At 37.9% G+C, this 15,645-nt stretch overlaps 1 protein-coding gene and 1 non-coding gene across 4 annotated transcripts in view; both read left to right on the top strand.

The window, feature by feature from the left end:
• UBAP2 (ubiquitin associated protein 2) overlaps positions 1–15,645 on the top strand; it is a 90,392-nt gene that overhangs the window by 48,091 nt on the left and 26,656 nt on the right. For all 3 annotated transcript variants that reach the window (XM_015848269.2, XM_015848270.2, XM_015848268.2), the window contains exons 10-18: positions 2,753–2,820; positions 3,563–3,749; positions 4,502–4,715; positions 6,178–6,452; positions 6,941–7,113; positions 8,202–8,412; positions 9,584–9,623; positions 13,023–13,206; positions 14,482–14,548. In XM_015848269.2, coding sequence (XP_015703755.1) covers positions 2,753–2,820; positions 3,563–3,749; positions 4,502–4,715; positions 6,178–6,452; positions 6,941–7,113; positions 8,202–8,412; positions 9,584–9,623; positions 13,023–13,206; positions 14,482–14,548 — 1,419 coding nt within the window. The remainder of the gene's footprint in view (positions 1–2,752; positions 2,821–3,562; positions 3,750–4,501; positions 4,716–6,177; positions 6,453–6,940; positions 7,114–8,201; positions 8,413–9,583; positions 9,624–13,022; positions 13,207–14,481; positions 14,549–15,645) is intronic.
• On the top strand, positions 6,573–6,657 carry LOC116652576. The gene has a single exon (XR_004305736.1). It is a non-coding gene; the product is annotated as a small nucleolar RNA SNORD121A (small nucleolar RNA).

Raw genomic sequence — 15,645 nt, 5'->3', positions numbered from 1 at the left:
GTGCTCTGCTTACATTTCTATTTGTTTGTGGCAACTGCTTCGGTGAAAATAGGAGACTTTATTTTGTTGATGAGGCATTCAGGACATGACAATGTAAAGACAAACTTTGAAGTGCTGTTGACAGCTCTGGAGCTTCCTATTAAATTTATGATCATATTCACCTGATCAAAGTAAGTAATTTAACCATAGAAACAATTGGGAGAGGGAGAATGTACAAATATATTTAAAGAGACAATGATTTTCTGCACCATAGCAGTGCTCTTTGCTTTGATTTGAAGCATAAACATTTCAGAACAGACTGGTTGGTTTGTCTTTGCTTTTTAGTGATAGTTTTTTTTTTTCCTAGGAGCAGAACAAGAGCTTGCTTCAATTGCCTTAACTTCAGTGTGAAACAGTAATGAGATTTAATTATTTCTGATTTGTAGAGGTTGGACTTTCATGAGGGTGCTCAAGTATATTTTCTGTTTCCTGTTGTGTATTGGCTGTTTATCGGAGTTGGTAGTTAATTCTTAGATATGTTGTCTGCTGAATTACTGCAGAATGGGTTTATCATAGCAACAAAGGCAGAAAAGCCCGGGCATTTCACTGCAGATGGAGTAAATACCCTAATGAAGTTGCCGTATGTGAATAGGTCATGACCCTGAATTCTGTTCTGCGAAATTGCCATTGCCTTGCTGAAGGATTTTTAGGTTTGGTGTAAATATTTTAGATAATTATACTACCTCTAGTAACTGTTAAATACATCCGTGTAATCAAAAGACAACCTTTTTCAACTGCTGAAGAAATTGTGTATTTTAACGAATGCCATTAGTCCTGCAGACTTAAGAATTAATTGCCTGATTTAAGTATGTGGCAGTTAGTTTGCTCCAAGGACAGTGTGTGATAAGTTTAAATGTTGTAGAACTGTTTACTGGAGACTTGGCAGTTGTTTTGCGTGATAGTTTACTTGTAGAGAACTTTTCCTTCGTTATACTCTGTGAATGGCTCCTTAATTTGCTTAGTTTTGGGGATTCATCAGTGTTATGGCTACAGCTGGTCTTATCCTGGGTTATTTCGGCATGAGGAGTTTTTGACACTGCAAGGAATTTAATCTTTAACAAACAGATTGCAGATCATAGGCTACTGTTCTGCCATTATCTGACCTCCTTATGCTGCAAGATGTCAGAATCTCATAACACCGTAAAAAGTACGGTACATGTTGTTCTAAAATAACACTTGCAGCGGGGAAAAGACTAAACAATTGAGAGATAGCCTCTTAATAACCTTGAAAGTTCCCTGTTAGTCTTGGTTAGTACAGAGATTTTCAGGCTGGTAGCTCTGTGCGTAGGATGGATTTGAAATGTGTTTCAGAAAGATGGGGATAAAGTATATCTTATTAACTTCAAGGGAAAGGAAGGAAATGTAAGGAGACTCTGTAAGGTGTTTTGTTTTTTTTTAAATCATGACACTGGGGTAGCTTTGTGCCTGGGCAGTGTGGGAACATTTGGATGCTGTTTCTGAGAGTTGCATGATAGCTTCCACTCAGCCCTGCTGTGTCCTTCTGAAATCACCAGTGTTTTTTAAGGAGAATCTCAATCAGATGAATGTGGGTATGGATATACTTGCTTCCTGTAGAGCTGTCCTTGTCATGGCAGTTGAAAAAGGTTGGTGTCTGTGATGCCCTTTAAATAGGCCCAGTAGCAATATACAGGACTAAGAATGTGTAATATCCTTTGAACTGTATTCAAATGTCACATTCCAAAGGGATTCCTAATAACTTTTTGAGTAGGTCAGTTATACTTTAGGTTAAAAGCAGGTTTATACTTGAATAGATAAAGGTGATTCTGTGCAAATTTAATACAGAAAAGGATGATTACACAGACGTGCTTTTTGTCGTGTTAAACCTAATCTGTATTGGTTTAAGATGTGTTCTGCTTGTAAGCATTCCTGCCAATAGACATGAGTTAGCCCAATAAAGCTGTAGCTATCATGCTATTTTTTTAAATAAAAAACAAGAAGTATTGAAAAAGAAAACAGGACCTTCTTAGTCCCCTAGAATGCCAACTAACCAGCCTTTCTCTTCCTTGCTACCCGCTAAGTGAAAACAGTAAAGGCTTCTGCTTTGAATGGAGTAACTGGTTGTACTTGTATAAATGCATTGTTTTCCAGCTCATGCTTGCAGAGCAATCAGTTTATGACATTATTGCTTCCCTTAGCAAATCTGCCAATAAGGAACACTGAATGCTAGCTCACTATGTACATTCAAGTGCAAATCTGCCTCCACTGTTAGTATGAACTGAAATATGAAACAGAGTAGATGAACTGGGAACATATACATGGAAACAGTACAGTGTGTTAGAATTCTGCAACATGATTTATAAGAGCTGTATTGTAGAATCTTAAATTTTATCTATGTAAGGTATTTTTATGCTGATGATATACCAGCTCTCACATTAGTTAGTTTCTACTTGTATATATTTTTCAGTTGTTATTGCCCAAATTCGTGTAGGTACCATGGTATATCACCATGTGTTTAAGAGATGAAACTTCTGAACACTTCAGTAAAATTGGTTCTTGATTTTGTGGAAAAGACTTTGCAAAAATTTGACTGTTTTTGTCTGTTAGAGCTGCAGTGTACCTGGCTGTAACAGTTGCTTGACATTTACTTTTATCAGGAAGTATATGACCAAGACACAGTTTCTTCAAAATGTTGTTAAAATGAAATATGAATGTGTGAATGATTAAAATACTCTTTTAAAAAAATCTTTTTCAGCTTTCTGAAACGAAAGTTTTTACTGCTTCTTCTGTTCCGGCTGAGAATCATGTGGCTCCTGGGCAAAGGTAAACTCTTGTGCTTTTTCTCCTATATCTTAAAAAAAAAAAAAAAGCTCTTTGTGAAGCAGTGTTAGTTTGTACATATTAAAGCAAATGGTGGGTTGATATAATGTGAGGATGGCCTCTGTCAGAGTGTGGTTAAGCTAAATGCAAAACTCTTGCTTCCAGGTAGTTGCTTCTGTGGCTTTTTGTGTTACCATGCAATAGGTACATGGCTGGTACAGAAGCTTTATCTAACACCATTACTATTGTCTTCAGTTTCAGCATGTGTTTATTTTCTATTTGTTTGGCAACAAGGCTTGTGAAGGGCTTAGAGAATGTGCCCCACAAGGAGCAACTGAAGGAACTGGGGCTGTTTAGTCTGGGGAAAATGAGGTTGAGGGGAGACCTTATTGCTCTCTTCCAATATCTGAAAGGTGCTTACAGTGAGAGCAGGGCTGGTCTCACTGGTGACAGGATGAGGGGAAATGGCCTCAAGTGACAACAGGGTAAGTTTAGGTTGTATATCAGGAAACACTTCTTTACAGAAAGGGTTGTAAAGCACTGGAATGGGCTCCCCAGGGAGGTTATTGAGTTACCATCCCTGGGTATGTTTAAAAACCATTTGGATGTGGTGCTCAGGGACATGATTTAGCAGAGGGTTGTTAGAGTTAGGGTAGCATGGTTAGGTTGTGGTTGGACTCGATGATCTTCAAGGTCTTTTCCAACCTGAGCAATTCTGTGATTCTAGCCAAACTTTTCCTTACAGTGTTGATGTGGTGGCACTGCTTCAAAAGCCAATGATTTCTCAAGTGACAGAAGGCAACTCATTTGAGGCTTCTCGGCAGCAGACCTTTGGCCAAGCACTTGTCTTCACAAATTCTCAGCACAGCAACCAGATGGCATCAAGAGCTGGCAGTTCCAGTGCTGTGAACTCCTATTCCCCTCAGAGCCTGGTAAAATTGTCTTATGCTTTCTAAATACTCTTCATTAGCAAATATTACAAGTTAAGCAGTGTCTCCAGTAACGGTCATTTCATGAAATGCTTCTGAGTTTGTAAAATTCAGGTTATAGATGCTACAGAAATGGGACTGAGGATATCCTTTCACATTCACAAACAAGCCTTCCTTTGTTCTTGCTGTGTAGTTGTTCCTTGGTTTTCATGAAGTTATTGTATTAACTTCTGAATACAGAAAGGTGCATTTACACACGGACTTAGAACAAAATCATTTATTTATAATGAAGAGCTCAGTGCCAGAAAACTGCGATGTAATACTTCCAAGCACGTATCTGACTGCTTTGTGAGGGAACATGAGTATTTCTGAGTTTATATGGAGTGATAAGACATCCCTTCTTTAACAATTATTAGAATTTAAAATTGGTCTGTTGAATCTTTGAAAATCTGTTCAGCTATTAGTAATCAAATGTATTTTTGAAATGTCTTTTTGAATTACTTGTAATTCAAGTAATTACAGCCTGTGTATCAATAATAACAGGAGGATCCAGGCATGTGCTACAACTGCTGAATTTTTCACTTGTTATAAATTAGCAATCTGGAGCTGAAGAGGTTTTACTTGTTGCCAAATAGCAGCTGTTGGCACTGACCTTATGATTATGTTCAAATGATTAATGAAATACTTAACTCCCCTTCTCCCTGCCTTTGTTTATTTTAAATTTTTTATTTTGTGTTTTCTTGGTTTTTTGTCAGTCTGCAGTTCTCTGTTCTGGCTTTGGTGATCTTGGATCCTCCAAATTGGCAAACTCTACAGGATCCCAAATTTTGGACCAATTGAAATCTCCAGGTCTGGGCCAGTTTACTTCTCAACAAACCAATAGTAGCTCTACCACCACTACTACAACTACCCCATCGTCCTGGGATCTAAAAGCGCCCATTTCTCAGTCCTCTGTCCTTAGTCAGTTTGGTAAGTGTTTGACATAATCTCTCTCTATTAGTCTGTAAAATCTCTTCAGCCTCATGTCAGCTGAAAATTGCATTGATGAAAGGCTTTTTGCTTTAAACATAATGCTAATGATTCAACTGGTTTCAAAATTTTAGTAAAGTTTATCTGCTGGTAATAGTTGTTAAAAATATATTTCGAACTGTGTTTTGGTTGGCATAAAAATCCACAGAATCCATAGAATGTGTTAGTCTACAGAGGTTGTGGAGCCTTCATGTAGTGATATCTTTAATTGAGCATGCCTGACTACTTAAGTGGAGCTCTGATGTGACTTAGTTTCTCAGCAGTTCCAGGAGAATAAGTCTCTCGGTCTTTCTGCCTTTGCTGCTTCTAGCTGAATACAAGTTTGTATCTTGTTGTCTTTTCCTTGTTTTCTCTCTTAACTATGACTTGGACTTTGACTGAGTACTACATAATGTTGTCATAGTGTGCATCTTCTTGCTGTTCTTCCCCTGTGTGAAGTCTGCATGTGCTGAAAATGTTGCAAATTAACCATTTTGTCAGTTTGGAATTGTACAGATTTTTCATTTCAGTATAATTGGCAGAAACAGTAGTGACTGTGACAGGAACTTTTTTTTTTTTGCTGTACAGTTTATAGCAGTGTTCTCACTGTAAAGAGTGTATTGTTACTATCCTGAGTGTGTGTGTGCATGTTGCCAAATAGATCAGCAGCCAGTTTAGTAACATATGTAATTTTTTGTATGCAGTGATTCTGTAAAAAAAAAAAAAAAAAAAAAAATTAAAAAAAATTAATGTAAATTTTAAGTTGGTAAAGTGCATTAAAAGCAACTGAATAAAAGAGCCCCTTTGGCTTATGAGTGCTTTGGATCTCTTACAGTTATTAGATAGTGCTCCAACCTGTTCGTTGGCTTTCAGCATCTGAAAATTATGGAAGAGGAAGACTTGGGGAAAAAATTGTAGATGTCCCGTGTCTGATGACTTTCAAGCACATGGAGATCTTAGATTAGTTGCTGTTTGTGCTGAAAATCTTTGTAAAGCAAGAAATTGTAACTCATAATACTTCTAAATTGCAAGTCCAAACCCCTTGAAACTTATCAGAGTTTATTTGCACATTTACTTGCACTGAAATGCACCACGTTTGGCAAAATAATGAGTAAAATTTTTGTTACCTAATGCATATTTTTATGAAACTGTATAAATGGGTTTAATTCCTTATTTTTAAATAAAACTAAATACCTGACAAAAACTGGTCATTTGAGGTACTGAACTTAATATATTGGCCTTATTGTTGCAAGGATAATGTTCTATGTAGAGCTTGTGTAATGACTTTTGGAAGAGACTTGCAGCAGACTTGCAGCATTGGCTTTCAAGTGTGTCAGGTCACAAATTTTTTGCTAAAGAGCAGGAGCATGAAGAGCTGAGTTTAATGCTACTATTTTGATTTCTCTTCCCAAACTCTGCCCAGACTTTAAATCCCAGCCGGAACCATCCCCAATTCTGAGCCAGCTGACCCAGCGACAGCAGCAACAAACACAGGTGTTCCCTGTACCTCCTCTTGGGCTGGAGTCCTTCTCCTCCCAGGTAAAACTGCGAGAGCCCTCACCAGTAGACACCTCCACAACTGTCAGCAAGATGTTACAGCTCCCCACTATGTCTGTGGACAACCAGGCAGTGACACCCCATCACAACCAGCAGAAACAAATAAAACCACCAAAGCGGAGAATAACTCCAGCATCCAAGGTGGGTAATTTGTTGGCACCTGATTCTTAGTAAATGCGTATGAGTTACTAGGGAGAAGAGGAGTTAAGACATCACACTTCCTGTTTATGAAGTAGGGATTTCTAAGTAGATATCTCAACAGTCCAAAATACAATTATGTTGTCTTTTCCAAGCACATATCTGATTGCACTATGTGGAAAATGACTGTTGCTTAGTGATTTTTGATTGACTTAAATGGCCGAAAAGTAAATCTTAGATGAAGGGAGGCAGATGTCTATGATACTTGCATTTCACAAAGCAGCATGGCTTAGGCTTCAGCTGCAGATCAAGGCACAGAATCAGTAAGTTAATTTGAGATTACAAGATTAAAATTATGTGATGTAAACTGGAGGGTTGTGACACATGTAGTTGCCAGCAACGACTGAGGTAGTAATTGAAGAAGCCTGTAGTTACTGGAGTTAATGTAGATAGCAAATAAAAAGTTGTGGCTTTTTTTTTCTCCATTTAAGATTCCTGCCTCTGCAGTGGAGATGCCGGGATCAGCTGATATGACAGGGTTAAATGTTCAGTTTGGAGCTCTGGAGTTTGGATCAGAGCCTGCACTCCCCGAGTTTGGATCACCTTCTAGCAGCGAGAATGCCAGCCAGACAACCAACAATAGCTTGTACTCAAAATCTGTGAAGTATGTGCACGTTCCCCATTCACCTTCTTAAACATCCTCTTTAGGGATCAAATTTGTGTGAAATGTGTCAAGACACAATTGCCATCTATTAGAAGGGGGAAACATGATGGCTTGTAAGGCTTTCTTTTGTCTGGACACTGTGTTGAAAGAGAAGTCTCTTTAATAACAGCCAAAATCTTCCAGATGGATTGATTTGAAGCTGGAGGTGACTTGAGTGTAAATAATCTTTAAGCAAGCTAGCTTTAATGTAATTGCTTCATGATTTTCAAATTTGCTGGAGGGCTTTTCCTCTCAGTGCAAGTTTTCTTGCATTTGATCAAGGAGAGTTGAACGTGGTACCATCTTCATGTCAGTAGGTGGTCCAAATTGTGGATATGATGCTCCTACAGAATCATAAAAGTAGCCAGACTTTAAGTATGCAGAAGCTTTTACTGAAATGCTAACACTGATATTGATTGATATTGATACATTTGTATTTATCAAAAAGTTATTTCCTCCTTACTTGTTCACAAAGTGTCATTGGTAAAAAGCTTCCTGAAGTTTATACAGAAATACAAGTGGACCTCCACATTTATTTCTAGTTTTATAAATGAATTAAGCTATTTAGAAAGTAAAACATAATGCATGTTTCAAAGTATTTTTTCTTTTTTTTTTTTTTCCTTTTCTTGTAGTTAATTCTGTTAGATAGTTACTGCAGTGATAGAATACTATTGTCAAAAGAGGTTTGGTGTTTCTTATCATATACCAGACTTTGTGGATCTAATTTTTTAAGAGAGAGAGAGATTATTGTTGTTTGTCATTTGAGAGGGAGAAAAATGACTGAAAATTGCTTGTATCAACTCTTGTTTTGGTTGGTCTGGTAGGAGGAGGGTGAATGATGGTTAATCCATCTGGTGGATTAGGAGAAGTGATTACTGGAGGCCAGAGAAGGAATATACTTATTCAAGAATTTCTAATACAAAAAATGCAAATTTGACTATGTGTTTTACTTAACTGTTTTTATTAGCTCCTGTGTAGGAGCTGATATGTTCATGAAGGTGTTTGAGATCTAATTTGCCATCTTGGTAAATAATTTTTACTTTTTCCAGTGATCCTTTGAATACCTCTTTGCCAATATCCAATACAGTACAGGAGTCCACCTACACAACCTCGGCCATCACCTCTTCCAGTCTAACCTGCTCATCCCAGAGCACTAGCCCAATAGCAACAACTTCTTCCTATGAGCAGACCTCTGTGCATAGTAGAATACCATACCAAAGCTCTGTGGCTCCATCAGAACCAACTCTAGTTGCAGTTACGGTGAGTGAATTTCAGAAAAAAGACTTTGGAAAAGGTGAAATATTCTCATACCTCTTAGTCTTTAATTTACCCTGTTATATTAGTACTCCTAACCAATCCAAGTGGCTTCTTTGATTCCCAATACCTGCTGTGTTATTTGTGTTCCCTTTTCCTATTGTGTAGCCTTTATTTGGCTATGCTGTATTTAGAATGTGTATGCTTCTGATTTTGTGGGTCTTGGCATCCTAAGTTGATGTTTGATCCTTTCCTTTAGTAGTACTTAACATTCTAGTTAAGTTTCCTTTCCTGAGGCTTAGGTTTTAAAAAGGAGACTCTCTATGTGAATAGCACTCACAGTGTTTTGCTGTAACCTGATGGTTTCTTTCCAAAGGTAGATAATTTTTTAAATCTTAAGGAATCTAGCCAATAGATCTCAAACTGTTTGTGGCCCCTCCAGCATTATTCTTCTGTTGGATTTAGACACCATTAGGAATTAATACTGTTTTATTTTAAAACACATGGGATGAGATCTGATTTAGGACAGAGAGGAATCCTGTTGGGAGATGCTCATTCCATATACAGAGAGAGTAGGTGCTCTTGTAAATTTGTTTTAAGAGAATTTATTAAATATTTAAGGAACTTGTGAGAGTTTATAAGTTTATTTACTTCTGGCCTGTGTTATGTAATGGCTCAGTCACACTTGTCTTCTGCACTAGCTCCTATGTACTGGTGAGGATCAAGCATAGACTATCCACTTCTGTTCTCCAGCGTTATCCAAAAAGCAACTGGTGCTTCTCAAGTCTTATCTTTCAATGGAAAAAAATTGTCGTCTCTGTGTAACTTGGATAGTTAAAATTGTGAGTTGCATTAGATCAAAAGCACAACCATTTCCTATATGTTAATGCAATTCTTTCATATTGATGTGAACCTGAAGTTTGTAATATACAGTACAAGGGAAAGTCTCCTGCTGATGGGTGTCGTATGGGCTGTGTGTGGGATTATGTATGCTCAGGACACTTTGCACTTGAGAACTTACGTGGTTTTGTTCAAGGCAGTAAAAAGCTAATTTTCTGCCTTCTCTTTCAATTTAGAATGAATATCAAATTTTGCATGAAGCATGTTACATGTGTGTTTGATTCTGAAAGTGTAACATACTTCTAAGATAATGTGTTAATTTCTCCTTTGTTTACAGAACGGGCACAGCGGTGTCAGAACACAGGCAACTCTTGACAGTAAGTTTACAGAGTGTGGTTGTTAACAGGACTCCTTCTAATCTTTCCTTAAGCTTTGGTATGCATGCAATTTTAGCAGTGACATCTGGCTGAAGACTTTCTGTAATTCTCCCTGCTTAATTTTTTGACTAATCAATCTGACTTGATTTTTGCACTTGCACAGGATGTACTCCTTGCTTATTGGAAGGCTGAAAAATGGAAACAGCTCTGTAGAATCTATACCTACTATGCAACACTGAGCGGTATTGAGCATTAGAAAAGCTGCTTTGCTGCTTTTTCTCCTTTAAAAAAATTCTGAAACTATTTAATATATGGTTTCTTAACTTTTTTTTTTTTTCCAATTTTTGTTTGGAAAGATTCAATTAGCATAGCATTTTAGTTAATAAAGAAACAGTCACATTCTTTGAAACCGCCTCTTGTTGAGCATAGTGCTCAGTTGTCCAGTTGCAATCTGGTAGAGAATAACAGTGACCAGCATGCTCCCTCTGCTGGGTGGCTGCAGTCTTGCATTAGAGGAATAGTACAGTGTGCTTTGATACGATTCTTCTCATCTTAGCCCTTTTTTCTTCTCTTGGGGACTGGTATTTTACTTGTAACACTCCTTGTCTCTTTAGGAATATAGTTTTGATTTTTCCCTGCCAGCCTCCCCAAGACAAGGGCTTTCAGTGGACAGTTTCACAAACTTTAAAAAAGAACAGATGCTTTATTGAAGTGACAGGCATGACATATTGGGCTTGCTGTTGATAAATGCTGTAGCTGTAGTAGCAGTAATATATGATAATAGTGCTAGCTAAACACAAGGTATCCCAGCTATTCTTCACCCAAAGATGAGGCTCAGTGATTTCCAAGGGGGTGTCTTCATCTTGGTGGAGGAAGAAGAGCTCAATATCCTATCTCTTAACTTTCTGCACTCCTTGTTTTCTCTGCCTTTCTCTTCCTTCTTCTCCTCTTTGCACCCCTTCAAGATTCTTTCTTTCTCCTAGAACTAAAGCCATGTCTGTTTCCTTCCATGGGGTGATGGTTTAACAGGGGTGCACTGGGGGTTGAGTATCATGTTATGTGTCACGTGTTTAGCAGGTTCGTCTTAAAGCTCATTAGCATACTGAAGGATGTTAACCTTAATATTTGTTTTATATTAATGAAATGAAAGGCGAGCATTGTGGCCTTTTAGATTCTGTGTTGAAACGTAAGCAGTTCATTCCTGCAAGCTTTAGCCAAAATGGGACTGTGCTTGTTGCTGGAAGACTCCTTCCTTCATTTGTGTTTTGTGCTGACTTTGCAGATCTCTGTCCCTAAGGCTTACAAAAGAGATAAGCAGTCACCATGTGTTATGTGAGAATCACACCCCTAAAGCTTTCTTCCTGGGGTTAAAATAATTAAAATGTAGTTCTTGCTCTCCTGGCCTTTGTATGCTGCTTTGTGGAAATTTTCAAGCTCAACTGCTTGAATAAATATCTTCTAGAATTGCAGCATTTCATTTCTTAGTCTATCCTCCCCTTAAACTTCTTGGATAGCCCAGCTTTTTTGAATTTCAACATGGAAAGAGCTCGAGTATTTAGACCTACTTATTTTATTAGTTTTTTTTATTCATGTCAGGTTGAGTTTAAGTAAACAGGAGTGAGAATACATGTCCAAAGATTTACCTTGTAAAAGACTGTAATACGCAGGACAATTTTGACATAGAAAACTTTGTCATGTACAGAATTAACAACTGAATTTTTAAATTCACTACTGGGTTTGTGTTTTTGCTATGGAAAACAATGATCAGAGAAATTCTAATATTTCAGTAGTTAATCCATAGCTATTAAGTTAAACTTTTTCTGTGCCAGCTGCCTTTTGACAGTACTTCTGTTTATCTCAGGCCCATATACTGGGGTCAGTTTTCTCCCATGTATCTGTTTCATGCATCCAAACTGTCTTGCTTTTTATTAACACTTGAAGGTAGTGGCTTTTTGTTTTCTATATTTGCTCCTAGTATTATTTGTTGTTCATCCTTTGTCTTTCCTGCTCTTGCTTTGTAATTTCCAGGTCTCGTTCTTCTTAAGCTCATAGCAACTCAGAACAAGTTAGTATCGTAATTCTGACAATCCTGTTTGTCTCGTAGTTTTCTTGCACGCCATATTCAGGCATAATTTAAAAGGTCTTAGAGTAGATGGCGATACTCTTCCCTCATACTAGGGACATCTGCTTTGATTTCAAGTGAATCCTGGCACAAATGTATTACAGTTTTAAGTAGTGTTTACTTCTTTTTATATGAATGTTGTCAGGAGCTCTCAGGTAATACAGTTGTGTCCTCAACTATGCTTTTTTTTTTTTTTTTTTTTTATTTTTATTTTATCAATTGTATTTCCTTCTTTGTTGTCAGCCATCATTGTGCTTATTGCCAAGATCAAGACCTCTGGCTTTCTGTTTGCACGGCACCCAGTCTGGCAAACTGACTTGGGTCCTTCAGGGGAAAGAACAGTGTCAACAGAAGCATTTTTCAAGTATCTGACTTAGGTTGAGCTTCTAGGAGTGTGTGATTTCACAAGCATTGTGAGATACCAGAGATCAACTCGGTAGTGCCCTCTGGTGGTGAGTGAGGGCATGGTCCTGGCAGGGCTTATACGTGATGGCGCTCAACTATTTCTAAGATTTCTTTTGGTGTTTGGCTAATTCTGTGCATTATCCTTCTTCAGAGGACGAGAGAAAGAGTTGGGAATTATGTTAGTAATGGTAAATGCACATTTATGGTAAACAAGTTCTACTGTATATAGGCTAGGAATGCTAACCACCTGCTGTTGTCTGGATTAAATAAAGACAATATTTGACAACTGTTTGACTGTGCTTAATGCTTTGCTCAGCTTTGACATTTTATTACAGCTTCTTTTATACTACTGCAATGCACGTTTGAATCAGTACTCCAAATTAGTTATTTGTGCCTCTGTACTCAAGCTATCAAAATCCCAAACATCAAAAGTGCACTGTAGGTTGAAATGAAGAACTGGAGCTGTAGATACAAGTAGATTTTTGCAGTACCTTAAAGAGTGCAAGCAACTTTTATTTATGGAAAGGGACTGAACTTTAATGCTAAGAATTTTAAAGTGAGGGTGAACTTTTGAACAGAAGCACGTGAGCAGGTAGTGGCAAATAATGTGCTGAAGATTGTAGTTTACAATATGTGTATCAGTGAAAATCACAAACATATTCTAAGTGAGGAACTTAAGGAGAGAAACTGATCACTGTGTCGTCATTCCTTCATTCCGTAGTAGCCAGATAATTTAATTCTGACCCTGGCTCCTATCAGTCAGATTTCTCTAAAACAAAGGTAAAATACTTATATGTGGTGTTTCTGAACCCACCTTGGGAGTCAGATATGTTGGAATTTGTCTTTGAATGTCTCTTTTCAACTCATTGCAGCTACTTCATCAGTTTCAGTGTCTAAGACAGAGCCTTCTCCCTCACTACCTTCTGCTGGTTTGCTGCCTACTGTGGTATCCAGTACCACAGCGCTTCTGCCTTCAGCATCACAGCATGTGGCAACGTTGCCCAGCTTGCCTCAGTCCAGCGACTTGGCCAGCAGCTCACTCTCCCAGCTAAGCAGGTACAGTGGAAGTTGTGGTAAACTGTGAAGGGAGTGAAATTTGGGTAAGAGGTGTATATAAGGGTGATTGCACATAGGAGCTGTCAGACAATGAGGTTCCCTTTACTGTTATGAATTATGATTTAGTGACAGATTCAGAAGAGACTAGGTTTTTTTGCTTGCAGAGTAGGCTGCTTGTTAATGACAGAACAGTGCTGCCATCAAATTTTCATGGCATATTAATGCTTCTATGTTTCAATGGGCTCTTGCTTCAGTATCACCAGCTAAATTAGCGGAATTGATTCTTCCACTTTGCTTTTCCTGCTTTGTTCACAGTGTCTGCTTTATGCTTGAATTTATGCATGAACAAAACACCACACAGTAAGTCATTTCCTTAAGACACTTGAAATATGAGGTTGGTGTTCCTCGAAGTTTATGCAGAACTGCTCATTTACACTCTCATTTTTTTTGTCCCCGTTACTTGAGCTTTTTCCTCAGGGAGGTGACATCCTGGAGCTATACTGATTTGTCATGTTTGTATTCTCTCATTTATACTTTATTTGTTGATGTAATAAAACTAATTTGTTGGGATAACACATCTGTAGGCTAGATGGAGTGTGGTGGATTCTCTTTTGCACTAGTGTTGGTATTTTGTTTTGGTTTGGTTTTTTTTTGCTTTTAATGGATGTTGAATAAAATGGTAAAAGTGTCAGCAAACTAAAATGTTTTCATCAAAAATTAGGGAAAAAGAAAAAAACATATCCCTAAGCTTGTTGAAAAGCTGTGTGTATGTTAGCAGAAATTTTGGTTGGAGGGCTGTTAACAGTTGAGCAAACACCGAGTGCCATGAAAGGGTGATGCTTGAATTCCAAGTGTGTCTGGCTTGGCTGTGCTGCAGCTTGTTTGAGTCACTGCCGTACGTCAGATGATGGGTTGGAGCTTCTTATATGCTGGACTTCACCATTTCTTGCTGCCTGAAATGATGTTGTCCTATTTCCTGCAGATGGAGAACAGTTTAAAGCACTTAAAGCAAGACTAGTCTGTGAAATTGCCAAGGCTACTGGGGTCCATTGCTTTCAAGGACTGACATAAGCATTTGCTATTAAGTCAGAGTGTGTAATTTATTCTGAATCATTGTACAAGGTGCTTTTAAGCATGAGGCAGTTTGATATTGGCTCAAGAAAAGGTTGCTTGTAGGGATGCGTATGTGAATGTCCCTGTATACATAGAGTTGTGTGTATATGTAAGTTTTCTAAGAAGAATTCATTGTACTAATCCTATGCAATTTCTTTCTAGCTCTCTTTCTAATCATCAAAGCAGCCTCTCCCCTGTCTCAGTGTTATCTTCAGGCACATCACATACAGTAAGTCCTGTTAGCATTTAATATATACTTAGCATATGGTCACTTTGAAACATTCTTAATTATCAGGAAGTTTGTTGTGTCCCAGTACAGCAAGAACTGAGATGAGGTTTATCTCAGGACAGGAGGACTGTTGGCCCTCTAGTTGTCATTACTGGTTACGATTTGTACTCGATTGAGAATAACTGTTAGAGGCTGACCAGTTTCATAGCTGTAGAGAATATTTTTGTGCCAGGAAGGGGAAATGCAATAATGAGAGAATTCGTGCAATAAATATATTAAAAATAGCCTTTAAAAGTGGCTGTTAGGAACTGCTCTGAAAGGTGGAATACTAGCAATCTCCACCAAAAAAGTTAACTGGGAAAATGCAAGTAGTGGAGTGGTATATATCATGACAGTGCCTCGTGACAGGTGGTATTAGAGTTTATTACATGGCGTTGTTATGTGAGTATTTAATAGTTCTGAGAAAAGCCAAATGGTATTGAACACAGTGCTGTAAATGAGGTTGCACAAACATAAGTCAGGCTTTGGTGTTCTGTGATGGAACACTTCTGTGCAATTTTAGTTAAGGTATGTTTTTTCTTTGTGTGTGTATTTTAGTTTGTGTTCTTTATCCTGAATGAATGTGTAACTTGAAAATTCACACAACAGGAAGGAAGGACACGTGCATGAGTTGTTACAGCTTCTGTGTGGTGGTGATGATGATGATGTTGTGTTTTGCAAGTGTGGCCAGCTTTTACAGTTAAGGCACTGTATTATGCTGGTTTCAAGCCATGAACTCCCTTACTGTCACATGTTACTGTAATATACCTGGTCTATTTGTTTACCACATTGTGTCTGTTGTGGGGTGTTGCAGTTTTAATCTTTCCAGTTGCACAAGTGCACTCTGGAAATCCCAAGAGCTTTGTACTGAATTCTGAAAACATTACCATCTTTTAAAAGAATATAAGAGCTTATTTAACAGAAGAGCTAGCTTAAATAGCAGCTCAAGAGCAAGAAATAATGCAATAGACAGACATTTGAAGTTCTGTGATACAATTTTCTAATTTCATAGCTGTTTGAATTTATTGTAGTGAATTTCCATGAATATTTAAAAATCA

The sequence above is a fragment of the Coturnix japonica genome, chromosome Z, assembly GCF_001577835.2.
Source record: "Coturnix japonica isolate 7356 chromosome Z, Coturnix japonica 2.1, whole genome shotgun sequence".
NCBI lineage: Eukaryota > Metazoa > Chordata > Aves > Galliformes > Phasianidae > Coturnix > Coturnix japonica.
Note: the sequence above shows the minus strand (reverse complement) of the source record. Positions and strands in the feature narration are given on the sequence as shown.